Genomic DNA, 11,941 nt, shown 5'->3' on the forward strand with positions numbered 1-11,941 from the left:
GTGCTAGTGTTCTGGAATCTGGGTAAAGACTGGGCAGTAGGCGTGAGGGAGCGGCGGCAGCAGAGGCAAAGACTGCTACCCCCTTAATCTACTGCTAGACAGTCACTCTGTATGTACTTCTTTCATGAGTTCTCCACAGAGCCAACCCGTGCTCTGCGCAGACGAACATCACCTCAGGGTTTGGCTTCTATTTTTTAAAAAAGCATGCCAATGGGCTCAGAAAGCTGTGGAGGGAAGCTTCTACTTTGCTCCCAAGCTTTCCCTCCTCCTATGCAAAAACATGTGGAAGGGAGACATTTCTCCATTTCTGCTGCTCCACGTGGAGGTATCGTGTGAGTGTGTGGCAGCAGAAAGGGAAAAACTCCCCTTCCCTGCACTCTGTTTTTGCATGGGGTGGGGGTGGGGGGTGGGAAGCTTGGGAGAAAGGCAGGAGCTTCCCTTCCCTTGACAAAATCTTTCTGAGCCCATTGGTATGCTTTAAAAAAAAAAATAGAAGCCAGTCCCCACAGAGCATTGAGTTGGCTCCGTGGAGAATGACTGCAAGGCCATCCAGTCTTCCCAACCCATCTACCTTACCTCACCTCACTGTAAAATTGGCCATGGCTGTAGCCTTAGTCTAGTTACTCATTAATTTACTGACTCAGCTGCTTTATTGACTATTTTTTGATAATTTTGTTTGATAAAATGCCTAGCGGAGTTTGATTTACAAGGTTGTGAAATCATGAGAAACTTGACAGTCAACTGTGAGCCATTAAAATTCACAACATTTGATGGATGAAAGCCTTACTGTAGATACTCTATTCAGTTGTTTCAAAATGGTGATGAATATGTTGATGTGGTTGGAGCATGTTCAATATTTTAATGTTTCACTCACCCGGAAGAGATAACTTTAGAGAAAGAATCACATCTGATGACTCGCCCATCAACGTCCAGTGAAAGAAATGATGGTGCTTTTGTCTTTAAAAGACAAACAGATACCTTGTGACTAAAACAAAACTCATTATTTACAAAATTCAACCAATAAAAAAATGTTTTGTTCCTTAGCTTTGTGTGCATCAAATAAAAAGTGACAAACTTTCCCCCTGAAAAGAGAGATATTTCTGCTGCCTCCTATATGGTGCTCAAAACCTCAGGCAAAGTGAACCAATGTGGAGTGGTGCTGTTGTTGACGCTCACTATGCCATGCTCTAGGCCCACACCAAGATTCTCTAGGGACTAGAAATCTCCTTCTCTAGAAAGGCTCCGTGGACTAGATTCGATTGTTCCCCCTACATGTTTACACTGCATTTCATACTCATAAAATTTAGAAAAGTGAATATCCTATGTCTATCACTGTCAAGATTATACATTTTACAATGTTCAGATTTTTGTGGAAAACTCTGTCCCCTTTTTATACTGAACAAACTTAATTTTTTGGGTCCTAAAATCTAAATGTCTTTATCTGAGGGACAGGCCTAATCTGCCAATCTTCCCCTGTAAAGCAATATCAAAACAATTCAATTATAACAGAAACAATGCTGCTGTTTAATATCTGTCTGTTGAAAATTATATGAAAAGACATGGGCTTGGATTCCAAGCCTCGTTTCCATTCCTGTTCTTCTTCATCCATGGCAGAGGCAGTCCTCTATTTGTGCAGGTTTTTCCTCCAGTGCCAGGTGCTTTTTGGCTCACTGAGAGCTGCTAGTCTTGCATGCATTGAAGCTCCTAGTATTGGAGGCACATCTTCAGCAGCAGAGGATCATCTCTGCCATGGGAAATGATTCAAGCCATTGCTTCCCTTACAACATACAAAGTGACTTAATAGACATCACAAGGTTTGAACTGGGAACCCTGAGAGTCAGACAGGTACTACTGGGTTGCAGCTCTGAAGAGTGTGTGGTGGGTGGTTCCTGTTGGAATAGGCAACTCAGCATGCCTTGGACATTGGGGCGGGGGGGAGGGCTGCACATCTCTCTGTATGTATGTGAAACTCTAGCCAAGTAACTGGCTTCTTATTTGTCTAAGGTGGGGATGCCGCCTGACTCCTCTGTCTCTCAGGGCCAAACTACAAGTGACGAATAACACAGGTTGGACACTTGTCAGCTTCCCTCAAGTTTTGATGGGAAATGTAGGCAGCTTGGTGGAATGTTGGACAAATGACAGTTGAAAAGTCCATTGGACAGCAGTCGGAGAGCCAAGCTGCAAGACCAGGACGCCTACATTTCCCATCAAAACTTGAGGGAAGCTGACAAGTGTCCAACCTGTGTCATTTGTCACTTGTAGCTTGGCCCTCGGTCTCTTGGGAGATCGCTATCTTGCCTCATGGTCTTCCAGGAGAAGGATGTGATCCTCTGAGCTCCTGCCATGAAGGCTTTACTCACAGATGCACACTTCAACTGCGCTGTCAAACTCAGGACGTGGTTTAGTTTTAGGGAAAGTGACTCTTTAGATCAGGACTCTTTCTTCTCCAAGATATTGCTATGGATGGAATCTACCTCAATAAAACAGTGAGTTCTATCTTTCTGTAATTTGTCTGAAGATTAATTAATGCACGCTGGGGCAAAATGCTTCTAAGTAACTCTGCTGCTACCACCAACTGAAAGACAACTAATTCCTAATAGTTCCAACTGGAATATTAACACGACAGCCAATAGTCTTACCAGCCTGAGAAGTCAGGTGACATTAGAGACCCACTCCAGTGCCTCTTGCAGATCTAAAGACAGTCAAATCAGCTGTCCTCACTTTGTCTGCAAAACTTATCAAGCAGATGACCACGTCTACCCCTTGCAGCTCTCAACTACTGTCCTTCAGCCAACCAGCCTCTAAAGATACTCTCCTGCCTGTGCACCTGAGTCCCTGAAAAGATTTACAGTCTAAAAGTTAAAAGTGTATTCCTTTTTCATCAAGAAAAAATGCATATATCACAACATATCAAGTAGGAAAGTGGTGTGTTTTTACCTTTTCATACTGGAGAAAATAATATGGATCATCTTCTATTATAAGGAAGTTGTATTCTTTAGCAAGCTAAAAAAATCCAACAACAACAAAAAGGCATTGTGTGAAAGGTATCAATGCATTCAAGAGATTCGTTAACAAGTCAAAGAGACAGTGATTCCATCAAAATACTGATAATCCCTATAGGATGTCTGTGTGCTAGGGTTGTCCAAAAGTTCACATTCCACATCATTATAATTAGATTTTATTTTTGGTTTTCCTCACTATTGGCTGGTACCCATTGGAGCTGGTGGAGCTGAGGGCAGAGTGGTCAATGAATAGAGCCAGAGATGCGCGGCAACTTGAGAAAGGGCCTTCTATATCATGGCACCAAAGTTAGGGAATGCCCCTCTCAGGATGTCCCCTTCATTGTCTTCTGCCTGCAGGTGAAGACTTTTCCGTTTTGTTTGGCATTCCCTCAATGAACCTGGTTCCTGTTTATGGAGATATATATGTATTTTTAAAATTTGTTTTAATGTTTTTGATTGTATAGTGACTTGGGGACCCTAAGTGAGGTGGAAAGGCAGCATAAATGTGTTTAAATAATAAAAACATATTAGGACTAGCAGATCCCGAACTGCTGGTGACTTTATAGTTGGGGCACTCCCAGGGGCGGCGCAAGGGTTTTCAGCACTTGCGGCTGGCTGGCCGCCCCCCCCCCCGCACGCATGCAAGTGCGCGTGCGCACCGGCCTGCGTGATGATGTCACACGTGACATCATCACGGGAGCATGCGCCGCTGCCGCCCCGATCGCTGCGGCGGACGGCTGTGACAATGCGCAGGTTGCCTCCGAGCTCTCCCGCTTGGTTGCCTGCACCGCCATAGATGCCTGCCCGCGGCGGCTGCGCCCGTCTGAGGGCATGTGCTGGTGGCGGTGGCGGGAAGGATAGGAGGCTGCAGCTCTGTGGCGCGTGCTCCCGCCCCCCGCGCCTCCTCCAGCGCTCCCTCTGGCACCCTGCGCCTGAGTCCACCACCTACCTGGCCTCAATGGGCACGCTGGCCCTGGGCACTCCATCTTTACAAGTTCTTCATAGGCGTTGCAAGGCCATTTTGTTTTCTAAGGCTTTTAAAGGAAAGTGCAGGAATTTGCGGGGCGAGAAGAGTTAACTGAGGTTTTATTATGTTTTTAAATGTAGAGATGTAAGCTTCTTGAGCCATGGGGAAAAGGTGGGTTATAAACAATTCAATAAATAAATATGGTGACATGTTTGCATAGGATATATGCATGCACAACTCGCATGTACAAAATAGCCAAAAAATTTTAAAACCTTCCAATGTTTTTTCAAAATTGGTTAATGCTGAGAGCTGGAGAGAGGGAAAAAGTTAGCCTGGCAATAACCCTTCCAAACTGGTCAACCTGTCCAGCTGTCAAGCCTATTACTCTAGGAAGTATCTTCCATCTGCTGCTAGAATTCATAGTTTTGCTTATATAAAAAGGGATGCTGTAGGCTATCTTTGCTACTGTTTACATGTGATGATAATCTCCAGCGCCATGGATTACCTGGTAAATCTCCTTTTTGCGTTCTGCTGTCAAGGAGCTTCCAGAAGGATTGCCTCCATTTGGAACGGTGTACAGGAATTTAGGGTTCTTGAATTTATGGGCATTTTCGGGTCTCCATCTGGAAAGAACAGCCTTCAAAGCTTTGGGAATAATACCGTGCTCATCGGTAGGGACGTTGATAAGGTTACATCCCAACGGCTGGAGCTGTTTGTGAAAAGAAAAAGGCATCACACTCAATGGAAACCACTAAACCATTAAAGCCAGAATATTCTTCAGCAGTATCCAAACAAGAGCTCCTGGTTTGAGTACTTTAAAACTGATTCTGGAATGCAACATGCAAGTGGCAGATAAAAACTTGTTGGTGACAGTGACAGGCATGGAAAGACACAGGTAGGTGTATTCAAGGGAAGCGGCAGCTGACAAGAGATAATAGTTGCTGGGATGGGACGTAGTTCCTGAACCTCTTTTGTGAACTTTAGGATTTCACATCTGAGATTCTAACTGGCCAGACTGGACTTCTTGTTGACCCTTGCCCAACCCCAATCCCAACCTTCTCCCTAGCCTATTTACAGCTCAAAAGAAAGAAGCAAAAACTGTATGTAGAAAGTCCCTTGTTCAGTCCCCAACATCTCCTACTAAAATATTTTGGGTGCTAGATATTGGGAAAAACATTTCTCTGCCTGAGATCCTGGAGTTGCAGTACACAGTAGCTTGATCAATGGTCCAAACTGGTATAAGGCAGCTTCAGGAGTCCATAAGTTCATCCAGGCAGCTTTGCATATTTATGGAAGCAAAAAAGTTTACTCACCCCTGTCAGTGTCGCCGGGTAGTTTGGCTCACCTATAAGGATATTATCTCCTGGGTTGATAAGCATATCAAAAACCTACAAGGTAAGAATGAAAGGCTTCATAAAAGTGATTGTGCCACTTTGACAGAACCACTTATGTTCCAGATTTTAGAAGGGGCTTTCCTCATCACATTTTGCTATTCCAATTCAGCAATTCATGAACTTTGATATACAGCAAATTAATAATTGTCAAAAAAAGCTATCCATCATATTTGAAGAGCTTTCTTTCTTCAATATAAATGTATTGTTCAGTACAGGACTCATTTTGAGGGGGAACGTGCAGGAACGCAGTTCCAGCAGTTCCCCAAAGAGGTCACATGACAGGTGGGACAGAAATGGCCCAGATTGGGCCTCTGCCGGGTGGCGGATCACTCTCCCGCTCAGCAGTGGCCTGATCCTGACCATTTTGGGTCCCCTTTCAGACATTTTCAGCCCCTTTTTGCTGTTTTGGGCCCAATTTCAGCCCTGAATGGCCAGGATTGGGTCCAAAACAGCCAGGATAGATGATGTCAGGGGGTGTGGCATATGCAAATCAGTTATGCCTATGACACACTTCCGGTGCTGGCAAGGGATGTGGCATATGCTAATGAACTATGCTAATGAGTTATGCTAATGACTCCCTCCAGCTCTTTTTCTACGAAATGACCCCTGGTTCAGTAATGGGAGCTATTATTAATGACTACCGCATAGATAAACGCTGAAAAAATACTGAGGAAAGAGCAAGGCTTCAGCCCCAAAGGAAGAGGCACAAGACTACATTTTTGCCCAGCTAGGCTTAAATGTTTGAGTGGAGTTTCCACATCTCTCTTGTTGATGATTAATTTAATTGCCAAAGTACAGATTTTCTGTTGATATATAAATTGCTTAGACCTTACTAAGTCCATCCTGGCTTCCTGCAGTGATACATATCTTCATTTGACCGTTCTCAGGCGCATACTTGGCTGTTGGTGGGTCATGAATTTTCATCTGTAAGTCTTCTAACCATGACAATAGTTCTTGAATTCTGATAAAAAAGAATATTATTCTTTTTCAGTACCCTCTACACATAATTACACTTTCAATTTAACTTGACATTTTTGGAATACAAACTTGCTGAACACAAGCAGCTGTCTAGACTAGAGATGGGCGTGAACCGAATTACGAACCAAAGTTTGTCACAAACCGGGCCGGTTAGTGATTTGTGGTGGTTCATGGGAGCTAATTTCTCATGAACCATGATGAATTTTAGCCCGGTTCATTTGGTTCATATTTTGGTCCATCATTCCATACAGCCTGGTGCTGTATGCACCAGGCAACAGGAGGGATGGGCTCTCTGCAGACCTTCTGCTGACCTGGAAGTGATGTTTTCATGAACAGAATGAACCAGTTTGTGAACTGGGGCAAGTTCGTGAAATTTTGTCGTTCATGAAACATGAACCACGAACTGCCAAGAACTGCCATTTCTGGGCTCATGCCCATCTATAATCTAGACCATTGGTCTATCAAGGTCAGTATTCTCTACTCTATGGCAGAGGCTTTCCAGGGCCTCAGTCTTTCACTTATGGCTTGAGACTTGAGTTGATGCTCCACACTCCTGCATCTCCTTGTTCAGCTCCATGAAAACTCTGAGGCCACAGAGGTAAGAGGGGAGGGGGTGTCGCTCAACACTCTGGTCCTTCTCTTATTCTCCAGCCTTTCTCCATTCTGGGTTAGAATGAAGGTCTAGCATGTCCTCCTAGGCCGGCTTCTTCCCTCTTATGGAAGCCTCCCCAAGTCACCACAAGCTTGACAGGCTGGCTTGGCTCCTCCCAGGGGATAGGCCTCCTTCCCAAGAGAGTGGCCCAGCTCCCAGGAGCCTATCCCTGTTTGCCCTGCAGGACCTGTCTCCCTGCAGGACCTGTGCTGGTTGGGAGCATGTGCACAGCACGCATTCCTGAGGTGCCTACCCATGGTGAGCAATCTCCGGGAACTTGCCTCCTCCCACTGATCACTAGGTGATTGGTAGACGAGGGGGCAAATCGCTGAGAGTTTGCCCACCACCAGCAGGCCCCTGGGAACCCTAAATGGGAAAAACAATTTTGGACTAGATGGGCTCTTAGTTTGATCCTGCAGGATGGTTGTATTCTTATGTGGAGTCCCTGGTTCCCTGGAAGTAGAGCAATTCACCCCTGGGGCTAAACTGAGTTTAGAAAAATGAAACAAAATGATGTATGATTTTGATGAATACCCGTCTGTAGCACCGTACTGGAGAGCAATCTTCATCAGCTCCTCATCCATTTCAATGGTTGTTCCATCCACAAGAGTGATACTTGCTGTTTTTATTGGGAAATAGTCAGTGTTCGGCATACCCCCAGAAAGCATGATTAAGGAGGACATACGTTTTGCCAGCTCATCTAGTGTTAACATAAATAAGAAAGATACGTTTAAGAATTAGGACATTGCAAGAATTTATATATATATATGTGTGTGTGTGTGCATATATGTACACACATATATATGTATATGTCTGTATATGTATATGAAAAGAGTATAGTTTAATAAGAAGCCAAATGTGGAAGTAAATGTAACATTTTATCCCTTGGGAAAAAGTATTAGCTTTTTATACTTAATAAATAGGTACAAATGAAATGTGTGTAACATGTAAGAACAGTAAACTTGGCAATCATTTGCTATGGCTCTTGTATCATGCACCCATTTTTGCTGTTTTGCCAACTAAGGACATATGTTGGGGCTCTCTAGTTGGAGGGCATTCAACATGGTGGCTGAAGGATGAACCTGGGCAAGGCTCAAGCATGGGAGGGGATGGGTACACTTTATTAAGATAGCCAGAATGACACAGAGGTTCGAGTGTAGGACTAGGCTATGGAAGGCCCAGGTTCAAAACCCCTCTCTGACATGGAAGCATGCTGAGTGGGCCAGTAACATACTCTCAGACTAGCCTACCTCACAGGGTTGTTTGTGAAGATATAATGGAGGAGAGGAGAATGATGTGAGCTGCTTTGGGTCCTCATTGGGGAGAAAAGCAGGATATAAATATAATAATATAAAAAGAAAAAAGTAAATTAAGAGCAGAACCACAAGTGACAAAAGGCACACATTGGACACTTGTCTGCTTCCCTCAAGTTTTGATGGGAAATGTAGGCAGCTTGGCGGAATGTTGGACAAATGACAGTTGAAAAGTCCATTGGACAGCAGTCAGAGAGCGAAGCTGCGAGACCAGGATGCCTACATTTCCCATCAAAACTTGAGGGAAACTGACAAGTGTCCAATCTGTGCCTTTTGTCACTTGTGGTTCTGCTCTAAGACCTGTGGTCATGGCTTGCAAGACCATTACTATGGTATGGTCTATTTATATCATTTCCTGATATACTTGAAAGACTGCCTTCCCCCACATTGTCCATCCTCCTCACAAGCCCTGTTCCCTGGGTTCCTGCAGAGGTGAGGTAGGTGTTAACGAGAGAGAATTTTTTCTGTATTAGCACCTTGCTTATGGAATGCCCTTGTGGCTTGTCTGGCACTTCCGTTGCTCTCTTTTAGGTGACAGGCCAAAATATTTCTATTCACCCAGACTTTTAATTAAGGGGTTGACTTTTTAATTTATTTATTTATTTATTCAATTTATATACCGCCCATCCCCAGGGGCTCTGGGCGGTTTAACACTATTTTCATCTGGAAACTGTTATTTTAGGCTGCCAGTGGTCTGTTTTTATGGTTTATGTTTTTTATGATGGGCTGAGGCTTTAATGCTGGATTTTAATTAATATACTTTAATGTTTTGGTTCTATTATTTTTATTTTTAAGCCACTTCGGGCAGGTTCCTGGAGAGGTGGCATAACATTTTTCTAAACAAACAATTTCAAAACTAAAACAGAAACGTTACTTTCATGACTCATGAATGGCTGGGGTCATGTGTTCATGTGGAAGTCCATGTTATAAGGAAATGAGAGATTGAATTAAATGAAGTTAAATCCCTTCAGGAAATGAAGGATTCCATTAAATGAACTGTCTTTTTAACACTGAAACATAAAAAAATTACTTTGTCTTATTTCATTTTGTGGTCGTTTTATTTTCATAGTCAAATGTTCAAAAATTATCAAAGAGAATATTACAAATAAACAAACATCTAGAAGAAACTGAAGATGTTTTAGTGGAATAAAGGATCTACTCACAATGAGAGGCTGTAGTTTTCTTGGTTTTGACTATATTTTAACTCTGAACTGCATATTTGTGTTAGTTATCATTTGAAAGTAAACTGCTATGGCATTGTTTCAAACGGCCATCTTAATACTCGTAATGGTCCATAGAAGCAAAGCAGGCAATAGTTTTGAAAAATATGACTACTCACTAGTCAGTCTTGCAGGATTTATTTGTCTTGCTGCACTTATTTTGGACAGGAAACAGGAGTAATCCATGTTGGTGAGGCACTCAATTGATGGCTTCTCAGGCTTCATCAGAAAATGGGAACTGAACTTGGACACAACTGGAGAAACATTTAAATGTTATGATGTTTTTGACATAACTTCCTCAACACAGAGAATATTTTAATACTTTAGGCTCATCTGCTCCTCCATTTTACTTTGTAAGTCACCAGATACCTTTGAACATGAAATGTTAACTCTGGAGTAATACACTAATGTCATGTAACTCTGTAGAATTCTTTGAAAAGGGAAAGATACAATGCAACCCTCTGCAGAATTACTCCAGTCTAAGCCTTCTAACCCACAGCTCGAAAGAGTTTTTCACATTTGACAGAGAGTGAACAAAACCTAAAACTAAAGGTCTTATAAAGCAACAAGAGGCTGCCCTAGTTTAGTTTTAAAATCTCAAATTGTAATCTATACCTCACTGAAACACAAGTATCAATATCATGTACAGAGCAGCAACTGCACCCCCAGAACTCCTAGGTATCCTTGTCGATACAGAATCAGCTGTAAGTCTAAGGATAAATCAAATGTGTCTTATTTAAGTTAAACACACACATACAAATGTATCTAAAGGACTAACAGGTAAAAGAGGAAGATGGACAAGAAAGAATCTGAGAGCATGAACCTTGACTGTAGCCCCTAAGTCTGCCCTTGTTGTGGCTCCTAAGCAACACAACTGAAGATGAAACCAATGACTCAGCAGAGCCTGATTATGTGGATGCAAATGACTTATGATGGGGGATAATTTGGCAGGGAGGACATGGATGGGCCTTAACTTTCAATCTGTTAACTTTCTTCCACCAAGGAAGTAAATATAAATATAACTCCCTCTTTCAAGGCTGACCGTGGCTACAGCAAATAGATTTAAAAACGACCATTGCTTACTTTCACTGAGTTGGTAGAGTACTTAGTGACTGACCCATGTTAATGTCCAAAACCTTACTGGCAGAGTTCAGTGTCCACTGACAGTGACAGCTTTTGGTGGTGGCTTTAGAGAGCGTACTTACTAGGCGATGATGACTTCCCGGTCAAGAGCAATCTCACCTACTCATTCCTTCATGTTCCAGGTAGCTCTTAGAACAAAATGGATCTTCTCAGGTCAAAACACAAACATAGCAGAATAAGCGAGAAGATGACTAAATCCCACACTATGCTGCTTTCTTGCAGCTGCTGCTATTCGGATTCTGGCAGTAGATTTATAGATCAGCCCAGAGTGTGACTACTAAGCTCCAATGAAGTACAGCCCAAGAAAGGGGTAGATCCCAGTGACTCAGCCTCCCATTGGAGCCTTTGTCCCCAGCAGGTCTTTGTGGGAGGCCCTCCTTGAGACTAAAACAGTGTGTGGCAAAGCCTTTCACTGCACTTTTCTCCTGCTGCTGGCCAGTAAAAATAAAATCAGTATTGCTATTTCTGAAGAAGTCCTTAAAAATTAAAATATGGAATTTAGAAAATAATCTGATGCTTCAAAAGGGGGCAGAAAAGCACTATGATACAGAAATCACTCCCTGACAAACCTATGCACCTTTGGCACTGTACAATAATTATATATTTTTTTTATTGCATGTCCTCTTGCCAAACCATCCATTCCCAGCAGACTTTGCCCGAATACTTAATAATTACCAAGGTAAGAGTTCAATTACAAACATTCTCATCAGAAAAACAAAATAGTTCTGAGAAAGCACTGTTTGGAAGCATAGAATTGCAATGAACGAGGAACTATATTCATAAAAGTTCTACAAAAGAGAAATAATGGGTGATTTTTGTTAAATAGAAGGAATAGAAGTGAACGTGCGAGATGGTGTTCTGTTTTGTAATGATAACTCTTCTGTGTAGTGAAGAATCCTTTCTGTGATTACTGTTTCACTAACATATAAGTAATAATTAGTCAAAGACCTGGCATTACCTCTAAAACTCTCTTCCCTGTATTATGAATACTTTACTAAGTTACAGTTAGTGATTTATTTGTTTTCCTCTACTGGAAAATATGAAACAAGGTATAGATGCTAGAGACAATTTAGCATTACCTTTTTGCATAGAAATAATACATAATCGGTCCTGTTTGTCACATGTGATCAGTGTGCTGTGCTTGTAACAGCACTTTCCCCAGCCATTGAAATCAAAGGAACAACTGATTTCAGTGGAAGGTGCACATGAAGAAATGTGCAGCTTCCAAAGGCACTTTGACTTAGATCTTTCCAAAAATATCTATCAAACCAG

The 11,941-nt window shown here is 42.5% G+C and overlaps 1 protein-coding gene across 2 annotated transcripts in view; it reads right to left on the bottom strand.

Annotated features, from left to right (window-relative positions):
* Positions 1 to 10,952, bottom strand: part of LOC129336707 (kynurenine/alpha-aminoadipate aminotransferase, mitochondrial-like) — a 28,729-nt gene extending 17,777 nt beyond the window's left edge. The window contains exons 1-8 of one of the 2 annotated variants that reach the window (XM_054989998.1): positions 10,769 to 10,952; positions 9,646 to 9,780; positions 7,528 to 7,693; positions 6,192 to 6,324; positions 5,283 to 5,357; positions 4,475 to 4,678; positions 2,938 to 3,003; positions 875 to 957 (exon numbers count right to left, since the gene is read on the bottom strand). In XM_054989998.1, the coding sequence (XP_054845973.1) occupies positions 875 to 957; positions 2,938 to 3,003; positions 4,475 to 4,678; positions 5,283 to 5,357; positions 6,192 to 6,324; positions 7,528 to 7,693; positions 9,646 to 9,751 (833 nt within the window). In that variant the 5' untranslated portion in view covers positions 9,752 to 9,780; positions 10,769 to 10,952. Of the gene's footprint in view, positions 1 to 874; positions 958 to 2,937; positions 3,004 to 4,474; positions 4,679 to 5,282; positions 5,358 to 6,191; positions 6,325 to 7,527; positions 7,694 to 9,645; positions 9,781 to 10,731 lie in introns of both variants that reach the window. The other variant, XM_054989997.1, reaches the window with a different exon arrangement.
* Positions 10,953 to 11,941: the final 989 nt, after the last annotated feature.

Source organism: Eublepharis macularius, chromosome 10 (genome assembly GCF_028583425.1).
Source record: "Eublepharis macularius isolate TG4126 chromosome 10, MPM_Emac_v1.0, whole genome shotgun sequence".
Lineage (NCBI taxonomy): Eukaryota > Metazoa > Chordata > Lepidosauria > Squamata > Eublepharidae > Eublepharis > Eublepharis macularius.